The 12575-nt window shown below is 36.5% G+C and overlaps 1 protein-coding gene across 1 annotated transcript; it reads right to left on the reverse strand.

Annotated features, from left to right (window-relative positions):
* Positions 1–11608: 11608 nt before the first annotated feature.
* Positions 11609–12337, reverse strand: LOC110441952 (peroxisomal N(1)-acetyl-spermine/spermidine oxidase-like). The gene is made up of 2 exons (XM_021485275.1): positions 11971–12337; positions 11609–11829 (listed from the first exon to the last, which is right to left on the reverse strand). Exons 1-2 carry the CDS (start codon positions 12335–12337, stop codon positions 11609–11611), a joined length of 588 nt encoding a protein of 195 aa, XP_021340950.1.
* Between the last annotated feature and the right edge of the window lie 238 nt (positions 12338–12575).

Genomic DNA, 12575 nt, shown 5'->3' on the forward strand with positions numbered 1-12575 from the left:
CTATCTCTAATTACTGGTTTGTGCAGATGTAGACTGTTTTGTTTCTGTATCCAACATCCAATTAACCCGATACACTAACATTAGATGAGAAATGGATTTCTGTTCCCTATACCGTGAACCCATTATTCTATGAATGCATGGGATCACTGTCTGAGGGTTAATTACTCAATAGCCAGGCCTTAAGTACCGAACTTATTTAGTCAGATAACGAATCTCCCGTCAGCTCAGCACCTTTGCTATACTCCCCTGCTGGTAGGCCTACCGTGCTGCATTCGTCCCTATATACGAATTAAACAAACATTTAGACCCCGACTTTGTTTCTATAGCTTTTTCTTCTTGACTTGTAAAGTGTGTATCTTGAAAAGAAATGATATTAAAGTTGATGTAACGTGTGGTAAGATGGTTTAATACATCTAGTCTTTTGTTTCATACACAGGCCCTGGCAGTTGAGTAACATACAGGGGAAAATAGTTGCGAGCACATATAACACATAACAAATCGGACATAAAAATACACAAAGGTAAATAGAAAACGTTGAAAGGGAAAGTGTCATCTTGTTTACCTTGTTCAACAAAAAAAACCAGTATTCAGTATCAGCCTGCTACCCATATAATGTCCCTTCATTTATATATGAATTTGGACAGTTCTGTGGTACATGTACATAATATACATTTCAAAAGGTTTTATGTATTAAAATAAAAAGGCAATGTCGAAGAAAAATACAGCATAAGTTTATCATAAATTTAATATCATTTAATTAAAATAATGACATTCATTCACCCGACACATATAGCAATGCAAGTTCATATTTAATAAGATTGTCGTGTTAGTTTTCTATTTAGTATTTTTTAATCTTGCTGATGTTGTTTTAATCATGCTTCTGAGTTATACTATACCTATTTATGTTGACGTGTAATTCTAAACAGAGACCCTGTGCGCACAGTCGGATCGTGTCACTGTCGTTTCATCATGCAAGTTCTAAAATATGTATTTCGGTAAAAGAACAGCTGTCGGGATATTACTAGCGGGCACTCTCGGACGATCGCAAGTCGATCGGCCGAGCAGTGCAAGCCGTTATAGCAACTCCTGAATTCTATGCTATATGAAGGCTTCAAAAACTTTCGTCCTTCCAGTCGTACAGGCTCGCAAAAATCGGCATGGTGCGTTGCTGTGCCTGCATTGATGTATTTTTTTTGTACGAACAATTAATTTGACATTTTCAATAAATACATTGGGTTTTTGTCGTATTTCCGGCGGATTTTTATGTTCAGAAACAATTCAATATTTTTTTACAAGTCAATGTTACTGATGAAATCCTTCGATGTCCTACATATTTTTTTTTTTTCATTTTTATCGAAATAAAAATTGTTTCTATGTAGTACGTGCGCTTGGTTATTTGTCTTTAGCTTCAAACTAGCATAAGTTGATACTGATAAGTCCGTATATATATTTACCAGGCATACGTATTTTGCATTAAAAAAGCCGAATTGAAGTTCACAACATGTTGTGATGCGACTGTGACGTCACTTTTAATACGCGTTATTCTCTGAAGCAAACTCGAATTTTCTGCAGCTATACCACATTATTTAGAATATTTTGATTTAGCTTATTCTTATTCCTACAGTCCAGTGCACATCTATTTTTTTATTTGTAACTACATTGTAGGCATGGACACATAATGGATATCTTTGATGTAGTGTACGTATACGTTTTTCATGCATTTATGTTACTTTTAAAAAGTTGTTCTGAAATCATTTTAACAAAAGTTCAAATGCAAAGAAATTTTCTTTCTGAATTTTTCAGCCAACACAAAGAGATTTTTTTCTTCTGAATTTTCAACTCGAAATATTGTCATAGTTTTCCGTTACCTGATTTTTAAGAACATGATTTATTATTTAAAGGCTCATTTTTCTGTGCCATCTGCTTCTTCACCTTACCAAATTATTTTAGAGAAAAATATGCAGTAAATTCTCTTACAATAATTGTGTGTAAATATTGTTTTGTAATATGATCCAATATTTATTCAGAATAATTGAATGAAAAACAGTGGAAATGCGGCATGAAATAAACAGTAAGGTAGAATTATGGATAGGAAGATATTTTGGCTTATAACTGACATTTTTTTGTGCAAGTATAAATACACGTAGTTTCAAGCGGAACACTAGATTAAGGTCTAGGTCAACAATCTTTTTTGTTTTTAATAAATGTATTCATTATTTGATATCCGACTGTTCTTTCGTGTCTTTGCATTGTTCCTAATTGTATATTTACATACAATATATAACTGTTAAAATTAGCATCAATTCTGGAGTAAGACTTTTGAATCTTTTGAATGCATGTATTGGCAAACGCTAGACTAAAAAAAATGTGTAAATCAACTGTATTATTTTTCGACTGCCCAGCATGTAACGTCATTATCACTTTTTAACAGAATGATTTACAAATCAGAATATTTCAATAAAGATGTTGATTCATACGCTATTTAGATTAAAACTTGTTGGCATGCTGTGGATATATTGGATCAGTGCCATTATTGATAACGAAGAATTTATTTCTAACTATATGTAAGACATCATTTGAGATGTATGATGTAAAAAAAGTTTCTGTAAAAATTATAGCGTTGTAACCCAAACATTCAGACATTTTAACGCCGATTCCTGGTAAGAAATACAAAAAATATTAAAGGTTTTTTTCCAAAATGGTTTTTCGTAGAAGCATAAAAACAAAACTGAAATTGTCAAAGAGTTGAGATTTTCCCCAAAAGATGAATGTTGTCAAACTAACAATGCATTGACGGATCTAATGATGCAACCAAACTAGGGATCCCATGCTACAGTTTACATGTGAAAATCCCTCGTTATGGAGAGTTATTATATATTTACATCCAAATAAACAGTTAGAACTCAATTCAAGCAATTATATTTTCCAGACAAAAAAATGTGTTCCTCTTAGAATTAAAGTATCTTATAACTCTTGTATACAAACCCCAGAAGGACGAGGTCATGTACTACCAGTGATAAAATTATCAATCCAAAATAAGAAGTGGAACATATTAAAAGAAGGGATAAAATGACCATACGGTCTATACATCAAAATTCATGGCTATGTGTATAGTCTAACCATTAATTCAGTATGACTAGAAACTGAACAAAAAAAATTGTTGAAATGAATATTTAATCAACAGAGAATACGTTCGGAAAAGATTCGTTGGTCAATTCCTTTTCAAGATGGCCACCAAAACGTTCATTCTACTGCCTAATCAGTTGTCAGATTCCCATTTGGATGTATTTGAAGAAATTCATTTAACAATACCAGTGTTCAGTGTTAGCTATAGCGTGCTATACATAGACCACGCGTGCACCTGCACAACTGAACAAGAGTAGTCTGAACTTCTACACTCGACTGGATACGATGGCTACAGTAACTAACATTCCGTACGTCTCTGTTATAAACATCGAAGATTCTGTTTCTACACCAATGAAAAGAAGGAGGCCCGAAGAATCGGACAGTAGCTGTTTTGAACGCCCTCCAACACCATAAAAAGATACACAGAATAAGAAGTAAGAACAAAGAAGAAAAACATCAAAACAAAAGATAACGATAAAGAAAAGCTGAAAGATTTTTTTAGGGCAGATTCGAATTAGAAAACGATATTTGAATATACTGAAAAAAATACCGCAAACAAAGACACTGATATTGGTGAATGACTCAAAAAGATAGAAAGTTTGCTACAACAAGTACTGAAAGTTGGTGACCTCCGAAAAGAAACGGCGAAATTTGAATCAGCGGTAGTACGGCTCCAGCACGATTTTGCACTACAGATAAGCAATCTTAAGACAGAACAGAAAGAGGAAGTAGATAAATTGAAAAGAGAAATCCATGATCTACATATTTCCAATGACACTTTGGGAAAAAATATTGAACTCGTAGAAAAACAAACACAACAACAAGAATAAAAAATGCAGGCGATAGAAGGCCATAGCTGGGACAATCGCATGTCCATCTACGACTTGGAACAACACGGCAGATCCAATTCCATACATAAAACTGGTATCCAGGACAAAGATGAACGTGAAATAATATAGAATACTGTTAAGAAATTATAAAACTGTGCAAAGAAAAACTCAACCTTGACATGATAGAGACAGACATCAATACTGCACACATATTTGGATCATACCGACAAGGAACGGACAGAAATATTGTTTGTAAATCTACGAGCAGAACAACCAAATTCGCGAAATTCAAAGAACGATCTAAACTAAAATCAACTGTTATCGTGATTACTGAAGACCTTACCCGATACAACCAGGATGTGCTGAGGAAAGCCTACCAATGCCCTCAAATAGCATCAACGTGTTCCATGAAGGTAAACTTAAAGTTAAAAACCAAAAAACGGTAGAATTTTCCATATTAGTAGCTATCACGATTTGGGAAAACTACTAGAATCCCACTGAACTGAACTTTCGACCTATCGTCTACTTTTCATACGGGACTTTTTACGAAACCACATTGTATGTTAAAACAAAATCATCAATTTATACTTGTGTATACAATTTTTATATGAATATGAAAGTTGTTCCTGTATTGATTGTGTTTGACAAAATAATGATTTATGTGATTGACCAAACAAATGTATTTGAAAAAATATTATAGAAACCCCAATAACTAAAATTGAAACTGGACTATCAAAGTCCGCACCTATAGAAAAATACCAAACATTATGCATGGTGGTTGCTTTTAACCACGATAACATATATATATGCATGGATCTGGATTGGTTTCATTTGTTGTTTTCTAAGTCTGTGATATACCTGTATATAATCTGTTGACATATCCGGAAAACACCTGACGTATATTGTATATACTAGTCCACTTTGTTTACTTCCGGAACAATAGCGAAAGAAAGTGGAAAAGTTATCGACGTAGCTATGTGTTCCAGTTATCATGGTATGTGTCCCATCGCCCCATTGCAGATCAATACACCTATAATGGCTCAATCGACCTAAAATGTATAGCTGTTAAAAATGTATAGAGGTATCAAGCTATGGTTTTAATGTTGATATTGAGAGAAGCATACTTTCAGATGTAACCATAAAATGATTGATTATTTTTTATCGAATGTAAACAATTGCGACTTATTTTGGATCAATATTTCTTAACAAGAGTACATATGTAAATAAACAATGAAGATAGTATTCTTTTTACAATGCAACCACTTGGGATCTTTAATCTTTCCTTTCTTTCTTCTCTGTTCTGCCTTTCCTTGGTTGTGCCGCCTGAGAAGCATGGCGAACACTTAAGGATCAGTCTGTCCGTCATCACACGTTAGCGGCGGCAGTCACATTTAAGTTTCCCAGACTTTTTTTCCCCACCATTTACCATATCAAGTTTGTATGTGGTTTAATCATAATAGATTACAGATCAAGTTCGAACCACGTGCCAATATTTTATTTTTTTGCTGGAGTTACATGTATGGCCCTTCACACATTGGAATTGTTCTCATAATTAACTGTTTGCCATACTTTGTTCGTTACCGCTTGCCACTTAGTATGTGGCTTTATCATAATGGATTACAGTTTTAGTTCAAACCCCGTGTTAAAATTCCTTTTCAACTCACCGGGTCCGAAGGAACAAGGTGAGCTTATGCCATACCGTGGCGTCCGTCGTCCGGTTCCGTCCGTCAACAATTTCTTTAAACGACTTCTTCTTCTTAACCACTGATTGGAATTTAACTAAATTTGACTGGAAGCATCCCTAGGTGGTGTGGATTCAAAATTGTACAAATGGTTGGGTTGACCCCCCAGGGGGCTGAGAAGCGGGGCAAAAAGGGGGCAATTTGGCTATATTGCTTTAAGCGACATCTCCCCTGAAACTAAGAGATGGATATCATCATATTTGACTGGAAGCATCCCTAGGTGGTGTGGATTCAAAATTGTACAAATGGTTGGGCTGACCCCCCAGGGGGCTGAGAAGCAGGGCAAAAAGAGGGCAATTTAGCTATATTGCTACAAACGACTTCTTCTGTAGAACTATGCATTGGATATCAATCATATTTAATCAGAAGCACTCATGGGAGGCATGGATTCAAAATTGTACAAATGGTGTGTCTGACCCCGTGGCGGCTGAGGGGCGGAGTCAAAAAGGGTTATTTAGCTATATTACTATAAACGACTTCTTCCGTAGAACAACCATAAATATTGATCATATTTGGCGTGAAGCATTCATGGGAGGCAGGGATTCAAAATTGTACAAATGGTGAGGCTGAACCCCCGGGCTTAGGGGTGGGGCCAAACAAAATGTATCACTTGGAAATGGTTGAGATCCCCACTATATAACCATATATATAATTGCTGAGTATAAAGAGAGGAATGCACATTTGCTTCCAGGATGGCTCTAGGGTCTGGCCCAACCCTTGGAGACTTAACCCTTGGGTCATAACTTTGAAACGGTTAAGATTCCCACTCCAAAACTATACATACAATTGTTGGGCATAAAGTGGAGAATGCAGTCATGATATTAGAATCGACCCCAGGGTCTGCCCCACCCTAGCAGACATAACCCCTGGGTCATAACTTTGAAACGGTTGAGATCCCCAACCCAAAACTATATATACAAACGCTGGGCAAAAAGAGACAATTGCAGTCATGATATTAGAATTGATCCTGGGGTCTGGCCACAACCCTAGGGACCTAGTTTCTGAGTCACAGCTTGGAAACGGTTGAGATCCCCACCCCATAACCATACATAACATTGCAGGGGATAAAAAATCAAATGCAGATATGCTACAAGGATGGGACTTGGGGTCTGGCATATTCCTTTGGATCTCATTTGGAGAATATTTTGCCATGATTGCTTCGATATCCAGGTGAGCGATACAGGCCCTCTGGGCCTCTTGTTTTGCTGGAGTTATGGCCATTCGCACATAGGAAATTATCAAAATAAACTTTTTTTTGACTTATTTCGCTACCGCTTGCCATATCAATTTGAAACTTTGTTTGTGGCTTTATCATAACAGATTACAGAGTTTGAACCATGTATTAAAATTCCATTTTTGACTTGAGTTATGGCCCTTTTGTACATAGGAAATTCTCATAACTAACTGTTTTCCATATTATTTGCAACTTAGTATACATGTATAATTGATTACAGTGTGAGTTAGAATCCAGGGTCCATGTTCTATTTTTTTCTGGAGTTATAGCCCTTTGCACATAGGAAATTCTTATATGTAACTGTATTATTTCCGTCAACACATGCACTTCCTTCGAATAGCAGTTTTCTTCTATAGGTGACACCCGTCCTCATATGACCCTGGCTGTTGCGAGGACACAAATCACCTGATACAGTACATTCTTTGAAGTCCTTCTGTATGGCTTGCTGATGTTTTCAAACCAATGGTCTGGACATTACTTGATTAAGAAGACTGAATGCCGTTTAGCAGAGGGTCTCTCTCATAATACACTGGCTCCCTAGGGTGAGGAGTGGGGTCCCAAAGGGAGATTTTCCAATTCAATTACACAATTTGTTGTTAGGAACCCTGCACATTATTTAGTAATCAGATTTTACGTCTGTCTGTCTTTCTATCTGTTTTTAACTCACCTGCCAAGGACAAGTGAGCTTTTGCCCTGGTCCGCCGTCCCGTCGCGTCGCATCCCGATTCAATGTAAGCACTTAGCAACTTCATTCATTGACAGATTTTGGTCAAACTTTATACAAAGGTCAAGTATGGGTATACTTCGGACATCTTTGTATTTCAGGGTTCCAAGGTCAAGGCCAAGGTCACATTTGCTATATATAGAAAAGCATCCCGTCCCGTCGCGTCCAGTCTCGATTCAATGTTAACACTTAGCAACTTCATTCTTTGACAGTTTTTGGTCAACTTTATACAAAGGTCAAGTATGAGTATACTTCATAAATCGTTGTATTTTAGGGTTTCAAGGTTAAAGTCAAGGTCACACTTGCTACATATAGAAAATCATCAACTGATTCAATTTAAACACTTAGCAACTCCATTCGTGCATGGATTTTGGTCAAACTTTATGCAAAAGTCAAATATGGGTATACCCTTGTGTTTCAGGGTTCCAAGGTCAGGCCAAGGTCACTGTTGCTATATATATATAGAAAATCAACAACTGATTCAATTCAAACACTTAGCAACTTCATTCGTGCATGGATTTTGGTCAAACTTTATGCAAAAGTCAAATATGGGTATACCCTTGTGTTTCAGGGTTCCAGGGTCAAGGCAAAGGTCACTGTTGCTATATATAGAAAATCATCAACTGATTCAATTTAAACACTTAGCAACTTCATCCAATATGTTATGGAGATGGTAATAACATACCGAAAAAACATGAATATTAAAGTCAACTTATCAACTTTAAGTGTAGAACCATGTGTGTGTGCATACATTGACTTTATCCAGTGTAATAAATGTTTGCTTAAGCTTTTGGATGGCTTTTTAGCCTTTGATATCAAAGGTCAAGGTCACTAACTATAAATAGAACATCAGTTTGTGCACTGTTTTTCGAATTCTGTTGGGCTGATTACACTCAGATTTTATTGAGTCCTTCCTGGAAGAAAGTACTGCTTGGGATAACTTTTCAGGTCCAGTGGTTTAGGTCAATGGGTCACTATAACTAGAAAATCTGTTTAATGCACTAATGCACAATATCTTGATTTCTCTTGGGCTGATTACACTCTTGACTTTATACAGTGCTTCCTCAAAGAAAGTGCCTGCTTGGGATAACTTTCCAGGCCCGGGGGTTAGGTCTCTATCACTGTTACTATATGAATAGAAAATCAATTTATAAAATGTACTACTTATATTTTGAGTTCTGATTGGCTGATTACACTCAAGACTTTATCCAGTGTTTTTATCAAAAAACCCACTTGCTTTCACTAGTGTCTGCTACATGTATACCTAACCACAGTTTCTTTTAAATCTTCAATAAACATACTTGTGGAGAATAGTCACGGCGGCATTTAATATATATATATATATATATATATATATATACATCTTATTACCGGTTAGCTTGTAATGATAATAATAATAATAATAATTCGAGGTTCTTATATACCTCTCTATCACAACCTAGTTCGGAGGTCGTCTCAAAGCGGTTCACAAATTATTATCCGAGGTTATAGGGCCTTTGCAACCAGCCACTATCTTTCTTAACTTCCTTGGGAGCATACAACCGGAGCTGCCATTTCGGCGCTAACAGCTAGCATTCAACAATTCTAGCACTGCCCAACCACGTACTCATTTAAAGTAAAATATCTTGATCAAAGATGCAATATAGAGCCGTGCCATGACTCGAACCCATAATCCGTCGGTCATGAGCCCGGCGCCCTACCACTAGACTACCGTGCCTCCATAATAATATAATAATATATAAAATAATAATAATATAATGCAGACGGATTCATGGCTACCGTATTACATCATGTATTAGCACAGAGAGCTTAACACGTCACCGACGGGAGGGAAAATCGACTTTTTTCCGTGCTGTCAAAAATATCCTATTAAAATTACAGGCTTGTTGGCGCTTTGATTCTGATAAACAAAATGAAAAACGTCAGCCATTCTGAGGTTGCGTGAAGTCATCATCTATTGCTCTGTGTTTAAACTTTAATGTTTGCGTGTTAGATGAAGTGAATTTTATCATTTTATGTAGGTCACCTGACGAACTAGGTTAACAAAAGACACTATTATTCCTCAACAGATACTAGGTTACTGACCCTCTTACATTTGTTTTATAAGATACAAACAACTTTATTTAATTTTGCATACATTTAAACAAAGAACAAAGCACATGGCGACAAACATATGTAAACAACAATAGCACATTAAATTACAAGTAAAGGGAGATAATAACTTATATAAGTAAAAAGCAATTAAAATGATTAATACAGAAAAAGAAGTATGATATCCCAGGTTTCTAGGTGATTGGGAGTCCCTTTCTTATCAAGGCCCCCGGGATATGACACTTTTGATACAATACATATATAAAAATAGTGTTCCTATGAAAAGCCATAAATGTGATCACATATGTAACTAGTATTAATATTAAGGTAATAAGGACATAGATAATAGTGACTGAATACTTGTATATCACACAAGAATTACTTCGGACTTAAAATTAAAACACCATCAAGTTGAATATGCATACAATGCTAACATAGCAAAGTATAAGAATTGACAGAATATACACTAATATAATGTGAAATTAACAAAAAGACATTAGTTATTTAGATAAATATCAGTGAATAATAACTCACCTGTATAAGGCTAGTTGTGTTGTCAAGCAAGACAGAATTGTTATATACAATATCAGTTTAAAATAAATACGATTCAGTTGGAAAGATGCAACCAACGTTCTCCCAGATGAGAAAGGTAATGGGATCTGTCCCCATGCTGGGACATACCAAAGTCCTTAACATGGAAGTTGTTATTTCCTGCTTAACATTCAGCATTTAGAGTAATGACAACAACCTGCCCACTCACTGTCAGTAAAATGTCGGGTTACTGTGCTGGTTGCCTCTGGCACGGTATTTCAGTGAGGTATCACTCTAAAGTCGACATCAGAACAGTTCTATCTTAGAGAGGCAAATACATCAATATTCCTTGCCCCAAATATACAAACACATACACTCATACATAACACACATGAAAGCACGTCTATTAGTGATGTTAGCTGTTGATAGGACGTTAAACCAAGTGTAAACAATCATTAGGCTTGGTTCGGTTTACTTGTTTGTATTTTCCGCCCTATTAACAGGTTGAGGAAAGACAGGAGAGATAAAACCCACCGACCTACGAACCGGCGACCAAGTGGTGGAGGGCAAGTGATAGCAGAATGTTAGACGCTTTAACCACCTAGCCACCGCGACAATTAATCAGCCTATCAGCAATATTCGGTCATAGTACATTATTCATCTGACATAAGGTTATTTGATGACAGACTATTTTTTCAGTAGTTAATTTCGTTGATCGCTTGTTACGATAATTGATTTTACTACATAAGTAATTTAGGTTGCTGTTAGTGAGTAATGGCGTTACCTTCATAAGGTTGTGTTGGCAAGCAAGGTATGCGAGCGCTAGATAGTGCGGCATTGTTATTGTACAACATCAGTGTGAAAATGAAAAATATCTTACCTGGAGTGATTTAACCCCTTTCAAAGATAAGATCAATACAATTTGTATCTGACATAAGTAAACTTGACTAAAAGCATTTTTTTCAGTTGTTGATTCTGTTCATCATTTGTTATGGTACATTCAGCAGGTGTCTCTTATCTTGATATTTTATCAATTGCCAATAATAAGATAATTTTCATCGAAGATATTAAAGTTGCCACATGAATGTACAATGCGGATCACCGATGCATGCTACGTCTCTATTAACATGAATTTTTAACGCTTACAATGATTCATAGGGGTGGTTACTGTATCCATGTGACGCGTGAGCAGCCTGTTAGTCTATAGGATACCTGAATCCAGTGACCTATGCATCGTGGCAAGGAAGTCAACATCCGTAGGTTCACCGGGAAATAACAGGACAGGCTTATTGTCCTTGGCAACAAGGGGCGTGGCCAGGATACGGACATCCTACACTGTTAATCCAAACCGGATGTAGAAGTACGACCCCCTGAACTGTCGGTTTGAAAACCAATAGGTTTTTAGGATTGAATCGGGTTCCGGGATAGTTTGGTCGTTGGAAAATTGTCTCAACACCGTAGTAATCACACGCGCTATGACGTCATTAGAAATTGTTTCTATCTCTTTGCCATCCTCTCCGCATAGCCAAACGTCAAGTGTATTAGGGTCGGCTGTCAGGGAGTTGAATATGTACAAACATTAAGCCCAACTTGGTAAATTCGTGTTTTATTCAATAGTGTCGTTTCTCCCAGATAGTTTCATTCCTTCATTTTGGCTCAAGAAAGGTGTCTTGTAGCGAAGAATGATCTTACTGGCTGTCCCATATTCCAGCTTCAATTTTAACACAATCATTACAAATGGGAGGCTAGGATTAAAAAGTATCTGGTGATATTGAAGGACGCCTAGATAATTTGTAACGATCACGTGACTTGCTTTGTACATTATTGCACCATTTTCTGACTCGATGTTTATCACTTTCGTTTTGAGATGAATTCTTGTTTCGGTTACCATATGTGCCAGCCTTGGTATCAACGCGTAATAACCGCCTTTCAAACTGATGTTGTTGCCAGGGGTAATGCTATCGGGTATAAACACTGTTACATCTTCTAGTGCAGCACCGTGATTTTCTTCCTCCACCTTTGTAAGAGTTCTACAGATATCCTTTATCCTTGAACTCATTTCGATCATTATCGGGGAGAGTTTCCACCACCTGATCCAAGCGGTACTGTACTGTACTCAAGAATGCTGGGGTAAAGTGTTAGAGAGGATACAGACAATTTATTTACATAGAGCTCTTGATTTTCTTACTAGTTTCTCATAACACTTTGTTCCATTCGAGCCCACATACATTCCATGATATCTGAAATGAGAAATACAAAGTATTGAAAATGGAATTTGGCAAGTTTTCATAACTTCA

This window comes from Mizuhopecten yessoensis, unplaced genomic scaffold (assembly GCF_002113885.1).
Source record: "Mizuhopecten yessoensis strain PY_sf001 unplaced genomic scaffold, ASM211388v2 scaffold716177, whole genome shotgun sequence".
Classification (NCBI taxonomy): Eukaryota; Metazoa; Mollusca; class Bivalvia; order Pectinida; family Pectinidae; genus Mizuhopecten; species Mizuhopecten yessoensis.